The sequence below is a fragment of the Oncorhynchus clarkii genome, chromosome 3 (genome assembly GCF_045791955.1).
Source record: "Oncorhynchus clarkii lewisi isolate Uvic-CL-2024 chromosome 3, UVic_Ocla_1.0, whole genome shotgun sequence".
NCBI classification, from domain to species: domain Eukaryota; kingdom Metazoa; phylum Chordata; class Actinopteri; order Salmoniformes; family Salmonidae; genus Oncorhynchus; species Oncorhynchus clarkii.
This window is the reverse complement of record NC_092149.1, coordinates 24,563,115-24,575,159: the sequence shown is the minus strand read 5'-3', so window position 1 is coordinate 24,575,159 and position 12,045 is coordinate 24,563,115. Positions and strand designations below refer to the sequence as shown.

Below are 12,045 nucleotides of genomic sequence, written 5' to 3'. Positions count from 1 at the left end.
AGTGGAGGCTATTATAGCAGCAAAAGGGGACCAACTCCATATTAATGCCCATGATTTCGGAAGGAGATGTTCAATGAGCAGGTGTCCACATACTTTTGGTCATGTAGTGTATGTACAGTACATTCAGAAAGTATTCAGACCCCTTCCCTTTTCCACACTTTGTTACATTACAGCCTTATTCTGAAATTGATCAAATGCATTGTTTTCCTCATCAATCTACACACAATACCACATAATGACAGAGCGAAAAGAGGTTTTTACAAATGTTTACAAATGTATTAAAACAATAAAACAGAAATACCTTTATTTACATAAGTATTCAGACCCTTTGCTATGAGACTCGAAATTGAGCTCAAGTGCATCTTGTTTCCATTGATCATCCTTGAGATTTTTCTACAGGAGTCCACCTGTGGTAAATTTAATTGATTGGACATGATTTGGAAAGGCACACATCTGTCTATATAAGGTCCCACAAAAACCAAGCCATGAGGTCGAAGGAATTGTCCGTAGGGCTCAGAGACAGGATTGTGTCAAGGTACAGGCCTGGAGAAGGGTACCAAAAAATGTCTGCAGCATTGAAGGTCCCCAAGAACACAGTGGCCTCCATCATTCTTAAATAAAAAATATTGGAACTGCCAAGACTCTTCCTAGAGCTGGCCACCCGGCCAAACTGATCAATCAGGGGAGAAGGCCCTTGGTCAGGGAGGTGACCAAGAACCCGATGGTCACTGACAGAGCTCCGGAGTTCCTCTGTGGAGATGGGATAATCTTCCAGAAGGACAACCATCTCTGCAGCACTCCACCATTCAGGCCTTTATGGTAGAGTGGCCAGACGAAGCCACTCCTCAGTAAAAGGCACATGACAGCCCACTTGGAGTTTGCCAAAAGGCACCTAAAGGACTCTCAGACCATGAGAAACAAGATTTTCTGGTCTGATGAAACCAAGATTGAACTCTGGCACCATCCCTATGGTGAAGCATGGTGGTTGCAGCATCATGCTGTGGGGATGTTTTTCACCGGCAGGGACTGGGAGACTAGTTAGGATCGAGGGAAAGATGAACGGAGCAAAGTACAGAGAGATCCTGTTCCAGAGTGCTCAGGACCTCAGACCTAAGCACACAGCCAAGACAATGCAGGCGTGGCTTCGGTACAAGTCTCTGAAAGTCCTTGAGTGGCCCAGCCAGAGCCCGGACTTGAACCCGATCGATCATCTTTGGAGAGACCTGAAAATAGCTGTGCAGCGACGCTCCCCATCCAACCTGACAGAGCTTGAGAGGACCTGCGGACAAGAATGGGAGAAACTCCCAAAATACAGGTGTGCCAAGCGTCATACCCAAGAAGACTCAAGGTTGTAATCGCTGCCAAAGGTGCTTCAACAAAGTACTGAGTAAAGGGTCTGAACACTTAAGTTAATTTGATATTTCAGTTTTCATTTTTAATACATTTGCAAAAAAAATCGAAACTGTTTTTGCTTTGTTATTATGGGGTATTGTGTCTATTTTATATTTAGGCTGTAACGTAAGCACTGTATATTCTTATTATAATCTAAACTGATCTTATATTAGCAATCCTGTTCTGAGTGGGCAAGTATTGTTAATTTGGCTTGTACATGGAGGATAAATTACCCCCTAGCCATGTGATCATGGTCAGATCTTCAAGAGTAATTCCTTCCTCGTTTTGTCGCAGGCTGTGTTGTTGATCGGAGAGCAAGGCACAGCCAAGACCGTCATCATCAAGGGATACATGTCAAAGTACGATCCCGAAACTCACATGGCCAAGAGTCTCAACTTCTCCTCCGCCACAACTTCACTCATGTTCCAGGTATTACACCTCCAAAACAACACCACACACTTCCTGCTCTTTACTAAGATCAGTTGTGAATGAATGAAAATGTTTTCCAGTCACTTTTCAGTAAGTGTGTCTGACTACTTCAGGTCTAGGCGCCATTTATTTACAGTAACAATACTTCAAATGTGTGTTTTGTTCTCTTATTCACTGTCTGTAAAGATGAAACAACCAATCTTTCTTTCCTTCTCTCCAGCGGACTGTGGAGAGCTATGTGGACAAGCGGATGGGCACCACCTACGGCCCTCCTGCAGGGAAGAAGATGTCCATCTTTGTGGACGACATCAACATGCCAGTCATCAACGAATGGGGAGATCAGGTCGGACTCAAACTCAGCACTCGTTAAATCACCATAACGAAAGCCCAAAAATTACAGTTTTACCATTTGTTGTCCTGGGAAATCTTACCATATGAAATTGCAATCCAAGAGTGAACAGATTATTCAGCCATTTTACCTAATAATTTGACTCACCCTGCTTTAGGTTACCAATGAGATAGTCCGCCAGCTGATGGAACAGAACGGGTTCTTCAATCTGGAGAAGCCGGGGGAGTTCACCAATATAGTGGACATCCAGTTCCTGGCAGCGATGATCCACCCAGGGGGAGGCCGCAACGACATCCCCCAGAGACTGAAGAGGCAGTTTTCCATCTTCAACTGCACCCTGCCCTCCAACGCATCCATCGACAAGATATTTGGTGGGTTTGGCTCCTTTAAAAACTCTGGAATTGCATCTGTGTGGAGACTCTATGGTTTATCTTCTTGATCAGTGTGGGTTTCCCTCTCCCCCTTTAGCATATTTCAAAAATAAAATGTATGAATACCCTGTAATTTGAGTTACCTGTACTACTTCTCATCCATTTACAATGGTCTTGTTTGAATTTTGACTATATTAGATATCTATATATACATATATAATTACACCATTATATATATCTATCAACAGAAACACTATTTTCTTTCAATTATTTACCTCAATGCTTCGACCACCTTCACGTCGTCAACCCCTTTTCCCCTCATCTCATTCCTTTCCCTGAAAAGGAGTCATCGGGACAGGACACTATTGTGCCCGGCGAGGCTTCACAGAAGAGGTGCGTGGAACTGTGGCCAAGCTGGTGCCGCTGACCCGTCGGCTGTGGCAAATGACCAAGGTCAAGATGCTGCCCACTCCGGCCAAGTTCCACTATATCTTCAACCTCAGAGACTTGTCCAGAGTCTGGCAGGGCATGCTCAACCCAACCGCTGAGGTGGTCAACTCTCTTACTGTGAGTCCATAAAAATGATTCCGTTAACACTTTATTTGGATAGTCCATCTGTAGATGTACTAGTAATATTTCAACTAACCCTAACCTTACCCTTACCCTAATTCTAAACCTAACCCTTAGTGTAACCTTAGCGAGCAGCTGCTTATCAACAGATAGTTTGTTGATAATATGACATGCTCTACAGATGGACTATCCAGACTATCCAAAAGTGTGACTGAATTTCCTCTTGAAAGACATTAACATAATCATTAACATAATCAATCAGTTAATCCAATACAACTAGAGGAATAAATATCAAAAGGTTTCTCACTGGATCCAAAGGTCTGAATGAACTGAGAAAAGTTACAGTACTGTAAGTTACAGTAAGATTCTACACATTTAATCAGCAGTCGTTCTGTGAATGTAGACTTAACATTTCCATGAGCTAAAGTTTGTTTTATTTTAACCCTGTATGCTGTAGGTGTTGCTTCAGCTGTGGAAGCACGAGTGTAAGCGTGTGATCGCAGACCGGTTCACCATGCCAGAAGATGTAGCCTGGTTCGACAGGGCCCTGGCCAAGCTAGTAGAGGAGGAGCTAGGAGAGGAAGAGAGGGCTGTGGTCGACTTCGGAGTAGACGGATACTTTGTTGACTTCCTAAGAGATGCTCCTGAAGCTACAGGTATAGCCAGAGCACCAGGTACTGTATAGCCCCTTCACATACATACACTGTATCGATCCCATGATCCTGCATGAGATAAGTCATTTACAGTTTCTGAACCCATATTGTATATATTAAATATGTGCTGTATTTTTCTACCTTGTACTAAGGATTCAAACAGTACATTCTAAGATGGTGTGTTTAGCTGTATTATTATGTTGTAGACACTGCAGTTTAAAAAGGCAGGTTATGTGAATAAATACAATAGTTATAAGGATATTAAATGAATATATATATATATACAGTGCCTTGCGAAAGTATTCGGCCCCCTTGAACTTTGAGACCTTTTGCCACATTTCAGGCATCAAACATAAAGATATAAAACTGTATTTTTTTGTGAAGAATCAACAACAAGTGGGACACAATCATGAAGTGGAACGACATTTATTGGATATTTCAAACTTTTTTAACAAATCAAAAACTGAAAAATTGGGCGTGCAAAATTATTCAGCCCCTTTACTTTCAGTGCAGCAAACTCTCTCCAGAAGTTCAGTGAGGATCTCTGAATGATCCAATGTTGACCTAAATGACTAATGATGATAAATACAATCCACCTGTGTGTAATCAAGTCTCCGTATAAATGCACCTGCACTGTGATAGTCTCAGAGGTCCGTCAAAAGCGCAGAGAGCATCATGAAGAACAAGGAACACACCAGGCAGGTCCGAGATACTGTTGTGAAGAAGTTTAAAGCCGGATTTGGATACAAAAATATTTCCCAAGCTTTAAACATCCCAAGGAGCACTGTGCAAGCGATAATATTGAAATGGAAGGAGTATCAGACCACTGCAAATCTACCAAGACCTGGCCGTCCCTCTAAACTTTCAGCTCATACAAGGAGAAGACTGATCAGAGATGCAGCCAAGAGGCCCATGATCACTCTGGATGAACTGCAGAGATCTACAGCTGAGGTGGGAGACTCTGTCCATAGGACAACAATCAGTCGTATATTGCACAAATCTGGCCTTTATGGAAGAGTGGCAAGAAGAAAGCCATTTCTTAAAGATATCCAAAAAAGTGTCGTTTAAAGTTTGCCACAAGCCACCTGGGAGACACACCAAACATGTGGAAGAAGGTGCTCTGGTCAGATGAAACCAAAATTGAACTTTTTGGCAACAATGCAAAACGTTATGTTTGGCGTAAAAGCAACACAGCTGAACACACCATCCCCACTGTCAAACATGGTGGTGGCAGCATCATGGTTTGGGCCTGCTTTTCTTCAGCAGGGACAGGGAAGATGGTTAAAATTGATGGGAAGATGGATGGAGCCAAATACAGGACCATTCTGGAAGAAAACCTGATGGAGTCTGCAAAAGACCTGAGACTGGGACGGAGATTTGTCTTCCAACAAGACAATGATCCAAAACATAAAGCAAAATCTACAATGGAATGGTTCAAAAATAAACATATCCAGGTGTTAGAATGGCCAAGTCAAAGTCCAGACCTGAATCCAATCGAGAATCTGTGGAAAGAACTGAAAACTGCTGTTCACAAATGCTCTCCATCCAACCTCACTGAGCTCGAGCTGTTTTGCAAGGAGGAATGGGAAAAAATGTCAGTCTCTCGATGTGCAAAACTGATAGAGACATACCCCAAGCGACTTACAGCTGTAATCGCAGCAAAAGGTGGCGCTACAAAGTATTAACTTAAGGGGGCTGAATAATTTTGCACGCCCAATTTTTCAGTTTTTGATTTGTTAAAAAAGTTTGAAATATCCAATAAATGTCGTTCCACTTCATGATTGTGTCCCACTTGTTGTTGATTCTTCACAAAAAAATACAGTTTTATATCTTTATGTTTGAAGCCTGAAATGTGGCAAAAGGTCGCAAAGTTCAAGGGGGCCGAATACTTTCGCAAGGCACTGTATATATATTCATTTAATATCCTTAAATGGCTGGGCCACTCAAGGACTTTCAGAGACTTGTACCAAAGCCACACCTGCATTGTCTTGGCTGTGTGCTTAGGTCTGAGGTCCTGAGCACTCTGGAACAGGATCTCTCTGTACTTTGCTCCGTTCATATATATATATATACACAAAATAAACGTTTTATTTACATTCACATTTCTTCAATATTGCCAAATCAACATTAGCAGAGAGTTGGATCATTTGAATGAATAATCTGGTATTGACAATGACAAAAACTTTCCCACCAGGTGAGGAGCCAGAGGATACAGACTTTGAGATGCCCAAGGTGTACGAGCCCATCGAGTCGCTTGAGAGCCTGATGGACAGGCTCAACATGTTCCTTGGCCAGTACAACGAGAGCATCAGAGGAGCTGGCATGGACATGGTGTTCTTCAGAGATGCTATGATGCACCTTGTCAAGGTAGAGGGAAACTGTCATTATGTTCACCTATAGGTGTTTATGAGCAATTATTACCACCTTTGTCTTGCATTATAGTGCATTGTGTATAGCTCATAAGGTATTAAACACATGTTTATATCACATTACAAAGAGGGTCTTCATAAAAGTATTACTAAACATTCACATTGGAAGCTGTTGAAGGGCTTCGCTATCTTAAAGTCAGTCACCAATGAGTGTACACATCAAATCACTTGATATAAGAACGGAAAAGGTCTCTCCCACTAATACTCCGCCTGTCTGTCTGTCTGTAGATCTCCAGGATCATCCGCACACCCAGAGGAAATTCCCTTCTGGTAGGAGTGGGGGGATCAGGCAAGCAGAGCCTGACTAAACTGGCTTCCTTCATCGCCGGATACAAGACCTTTCAGATCACACTAACACGGTACAGACACACCCTCCAATATCTATACTAGCATACTACTACATACTTCATACTAAGTAGTATGCTAGGAAGGGTATTGGAACAGACACACGGTCTCATACACACTTCCTCTACAACTGTAACAGGTGTTTATCATGTATTGAATGTGGTCATGCAGTTCTGTTGTCCTCCTGTAGATGGTAGCTTTGCTTGCATTTCTGCAAGTGCACAGTGACTCTCTGCCAATTTGTCTTTCTTCGATTCCTCAAGCCCCTGTCCTCGCCTCCTTCTCGAAACGCATTGGAGGAATGGAGGAAATACTCATTGAGAAAGAGCTGAGAAAGATAGAAAAATATGTATTTTCACACCTTTGCTATCACCTGTAACATCCCTGTGTTCTGTCCTCAGTTCGTACAACACTGCTAACCTGATGGAGGATCTGAAGGCTCTGTACAGGACAGCAGGCCAGCAGGGAAAAGGCATCAGCTTCATCTTCACTGATAACGAGATCAAGGACGAGTCTTTCCTGGAGTACATGAATAATGTGTTATCATCAGGGGAGGTCAGCACATTGATCACATGAACACACGTAAAACATTAGAGCATTTTCAAGAAGTCGTGTCAATCTGTGTTTGAGAAACAAATATCGCACTAGAACTTGGATAACTGTTGTTGTATATTGTGCTGGTTTCTCAGGTGTCGAACTTGTTTGCTCGAGACGAAATTGATGAGATCATCAGTGACCTCATACCAGTCATGAAAAGAGAGTTTCCTCGCCGAACACCGACCAATGAGAACCTCCATGACTATTTTATGAGCAGGGTCAGACAGAACCTACACGTCGTTCTCTGCTTCTCTCCTGTTGGGGAAAAGTTCCGGAACAGAGCCCTGAAGTTCCCTGCCCTCATCTCTGGCTGCACCATGGACTGGTTCAGCCGCTGGCCCAAAGATGCTCTGATCGCAGGTGTGTGTGTGTGTGTGTGTGTGTGTGTGTGTGTGTGTGTGTGTGTGTGTGTGTGTGTGTGTGTGTGTGTGTGTGTGTGTGTGTGTGTGTGTGTGTGTGTGTGTGTGTGTGTGTGTGTGTGTGTGTGTCCGTTGGTGTCCGTTGGTGTCCGTTTGTGGGTATGCGTTGGTGTCCGTTTGTGGTATGTCTCTGTGTATGCACACATACAGTATAAATGAATGCTGCACACTTTAATAGTGATTTGCTTCAATCTCCAATCTGTGTACTCTCCAGTGTCAGAGCACTTCCTGTCCACCTATGACATTGACTGTTCGACCGTGGTGAAGGGGGAGGTGGTGCAGTGTATGGGCTCCTTCCAGGACGGCGTGGCAGAGAAGTGTGTGGATTACTTCCAGAGGTACCGCCGCGCCACGCACGTCACTCCCAAGTCCTACCTCTCCTTCATCCAGGGATACAAGACCATCTATAAGGAGAAGCACTCCGAGGTGCAGACGCTGGCACACAGGTAATTACAGTACTTCCTTACTTTCTTGCTCTTCGTTCCTATGTGGAACATACGGCTTCACAGTACACCATGGTCTAAAGAAATTGTAGATGTTTATCACAGCATGCTGTGTGTCTATCACATGATTTAACATAATACTAGTATTATATAGTATTCTATATACCAATATATGGTGTATACTGTACTATATCGCTCTTTTAGTATTCTGCCTTTCAGTCATCCTTTTACTCATTAGACCGAACTTACCTGGTATACTGGTGTAATACAATGATTTCTGATCCACTTCTGTTTCTCCATCAGGATGAACACAGGTCTTCAGAAGCTGAGAGAGGCCTCTGTGTCTGTAGCATTACTCAGCAAAGAGCTGGAGGTCAAAGAGAAGGAGCTGCAGATCGCCCACGAGAAGGCAGATATGGTGTGTGTGTGTTTGGTGTATGCTACTCCTCTATCTCTTGTTTCCCAGCAACAGACTTACCAAATACCAATACCAGAACTTTGAAGTGTACATATACTGAACAAAAATATAAACGCAACATTCAAAATCAAATCAAATGTATTTATATAGCCCTTCGTACATCAGCTGATATCTCAAAGTGCTGTACAGAAACCCTGCCTAAAACCCCAAACAGCAAGCAATGCAGGTGTTGAAGCACGTTGGCTAGGAAAAACTCCCTAGAAAGGCCAAAACCTAGGAAGAAGCCTAGAGAGGAACCAGGCTATGAGGGGTGGCCGGTCCTCTTCTGGCTATGCCGGGTGGAGATTATAACAGAACATGGCCAAGATGTTCAAATGTTCATAAATGACCAGCATGGTCAAATAATAGGTCTGGGACAGGTAGCACGTCCGGTGAACAGGCAGAACAATTGAAACTGGAGCAGCAGCACGGCCAGGTGGACTGGGGACAGCAAGGAGTCATCATGCCAGGTAGTCCTGAGGCATGGTCCTAGGGCTCAGGACCTCTGAGAGAGAGAGAAAGAAAAAGAGAAAGAGAGAATTAGAGAGAGCATACTTAAATTCACACAGGACACCGAATAAGACAGGAGAAGTACTCCAGATATAACAAACTGACCCTAGCCCCCCGACACATAAACTACTGCAGCATAAATACTGGAGGCTGAGACAGGAGGGGTCAGGAGACACTGTGGCCCCATCCGATGATACCCCCGGACAGGGCCAAACAGGAAGGACATATCCACACCCACTTTGCCAAAGCACAGCCCCCACACCACTAGAGGGATATTTTCAACCACCAACTTACCATCCCGAGACAAGGCCGAGTATAGCACAACTCAAGGGGGGGGCGCCAAAGATTTTACTAAGTCACAGTTCATATGCGGAAATCAGTCAATTTGAAAAGCATTGGCCCATCCGCTTGGCAGCCCGGCCCACCCACTGGGGAGCCAGGCCCAGCCCCACAAAAGGGCTTTATTACAAATAGAAATACACCAAATTTGTGCTCAACATTTTTGGGAAATATGTTTGTTGTGCGTATGGATAAAAATATATATATATATTTATTTCAGCTCATTAAACATGGGACCAACACTCTTCATATTGCATATTAACTGTTGCTTTATGCAAACCAAAAGATGCACCTCACTTCCTGTCTCTCTTGTGATGGTTTGTTGTGTCTCAGGTGTTGAAGGTGGTGACAGTGAAGGCCCAGGCAGCAGAGAAGGTCAAGGTGGAGGTCCAGAAGGTCAAGGACAAGGCTCAGGCCATAGTGGACAGCATCTCTGCTGACAAGGCCTTCGCTGAGGAGAAGCTGGAGGCTGCCAAGCCAGCCCTGGAGGAGGCTGAGGGTGCATTACAGGTCGGTTGGGGTGTGGGGGGTTGTTCTTGTCCCTCAACATCAGGGGTGGGCAACGTACGAGCCCATTCATAGTGGCCCAGGGGAGGTTGGAGTAAAAACCTGTTTTATGATTATCTTGGGTTAAAAAACACTCCAGGCCACTCTTGAATGTCAAACAATATAGAAAGTATGTACAAAATATAATGGACCTGTATGTTTTCAATGACTGCCCTTTTTCTGTGCCGCAAATTGCCCTCCGCTGAATTTTGAAATCCCAACTTGACCCTCAAGCTGAAATGATTGCCCACCCCTCCCCTCCTCAACATGGTAGTTCTCTCTCTGTACATCAGGTGAGAATATTTAATGAACGCTCCCTCAGTTACTCATGTTGTTGTATTCCTTCCTCATGTATTCATCAGACCATCAAGCCGTCGGACATTGCCACGGTGCGGACCCTGGGTCGGCCTCCCCACCTCATCATGAGGATCATGGACTGTGTTCTGCTGCTGTTCCAGAGGAGGGTGAACACGGTGAAGATCGACCCGGAGAAGAACTGCACCATGCCCTCCTGGCAGGAGTCCCTCAAACTCATGACTGCTGGGAACTTCCTGGGCAGTCTGCAGGTAGGAAACAGATGGCCAGCATCTAAGTAATATTGCTTAGAAAAGCAAATCAAGTATTACAGTGTGCAGGTACAACATCTACATCCTGTAACCAGACTACACTGTGCATTTCTACAGTAACATACTACACTATAGACACTACACTATAGGTACAGTTGAAGTCGGAAGTTTTACATACACCTTAGCCAAATACATTTTTCACAATTCTTGACATGTATTCCAAGTAAAAATTCCCTGTCTTAGGTCAGTTGGGATCACCACTTTATTTTAAGAATGTGAAATGTCAGAATAATAGTAGAGAGAATGATTTATTTCAGATTTTATTTCTTTCATCACATTCCCAGTAATGATTGGACCAAGGCGCAGCATGTGTAGAATTCCACGTGTTTAATAAATAATAAACTCACCAAACAAAACAGAAAAAAAACTAAATGTGAAGCTAATAATAGTGCTAACAGGCTACTATCCATAGTCAAGATCCCACAAAGCCCAAAAGGGGAAATGGCTGCCTAAATATGAGCCAATATAGATATATAATTACCTAGATGACCCCCCCTAGTCACACCCTAGATCGTCGCCGGGGACTCCGGACCGTAGATCGTCACCGGGGACTCCGGACCGTAGATCGTCACCGGAGTCTCCGGACTGGGAACCCTCGCAGGAGGCTCTGGGACTGAGAATCCCAGCTGGAGGCTCTGGACAGTAGACTGTTGCTGGAGGCTCTGGACAGCAGACTGTCGCTGGAGGCTCTGGACAGCAGACTGCTCCATGTGCCCCCCAAAAAAAGATTATTGGGGTTTCTGTGGCCTTCCTCCCCGACTTCGTCGCTGTGCCTCCTTCGCTGCTTCCGCGTGCTTCCACGGCAGGCTCTTCTCTCCTGCCACTATGTTGTTCCAAGTCCAGGATGTTCTCTCCCTAATCTCGTCCAAAGACCAGGATGCCATTACCTCCCGTGCACGCTGCTTGGTCCGTTGTTGGTGGGATCTTCTGTCACGTTCGTTATAATGATTGGACCAAGGTGCAGCTTGTGTAGAATTCCACATGTTTAATAAATAAATAATAAAACCACCAAACAAAACGTGAAGCTAATAATAGTGCTAACAGGCCTTCATAGTCAAGATCCCACAAAGCACAAAAGGGGAAATGGCTGCCTAAATATGATCCCCAATCAGAGACAACGATAAACAGCTGCCTCTGATTGGGAATCATACCAGGCTAACATTGACATATAATTACCTAGATGACCCACCCTAGTCACACCCCGACCTAACCAACATAGAGAATAACAGGCTCTCTATGGTCAGGGCGTAACAGTTTACATACACTCAATTAGTATTTGGTAGCATTGCCTTTAAATAGTTTAACTTGGGTCAAACGTTTCAGGTAGCCTTCCACAAGCTTCCCACAATAAGTTGGGTGAATTTTGGCCCATTCCTCCTGATAAAGCTGGTGTAACTGAGTCAGGTTTGTAGGCCTTGCTCGCACATGCTTTTTCAGTTCTGACCACAAATTTTCTATGGGATTGAGGTCAGGGCTTTGTGATGGCCACTCCAGTACCTTGACTTTGTTGTCCTTAAGCCATTTTGCCACAACTTTGGAAGTATGCTTGGGGTCAATGTCCATTTGGAAG

The 12,045-nt window shown here is 44.1% G+C and overlaps 1 protein-coding gene across 1 annotated transcript in view; it reads left to right on the top strand.

Moving 5' to 3' along the window:
• The window catches only part of LOC139391628 (dynein axonemal heavy chain 5-like), a 66,047-nt gene that overhangs the window by 40,634 nt on the left and 13,368 nt on the right, over window positions 1-12,045 (top strand). Inside the window, exons 46-58 of the mRNA XM_071139011.1 lie at window positions 1,687-1,821; window positions 2,042-2,164; window positions 2,328-2,541; window positions 2,885-3,108; window positions 3,569-3,767; window positions 5,959-6,131; window positions 6,422-6,552; window positions 6,940-7,093; window positions 7,228-7,495; window positions 7,769-8,000; window positions 8,301-8,415; window positions 9,637-9,813; window positions 10,212-10,415. Coding sequence (XP_070995112.1) covers window positions 1,687-1,821; window positions 2,042-2,164; window positions 2,328-2,541; window positions 2,885-3,108; window positions 3,569-3,767; window positions 5,959-6,131; window positions 6,422-6,552; window positions 6,940-7,093; window positions 7,228-7,495; window positions 7,769-8,000; window positions 8,301-8,415; window positions 9,637-9,813; window positions 10,212-10,415 — 2,349 coding nt within the window. The remainder of the gene's footprint in view (window positions 1-1,686; window positions 1,822-2,041; window positions 2,165-2,327; window positions 2,542-2,884; window positions 3,109-3,568; window positions 3,768-5,958; window positions 6,132-6,421; window positions 6,553-6,939; window positions 7,094-7,227; window positions 7,496-7,768; window positions 8,001-8,300; window positions 8,416-9,636; window positions 9,814-10,211; window positions 10,416-12,045) is intronic.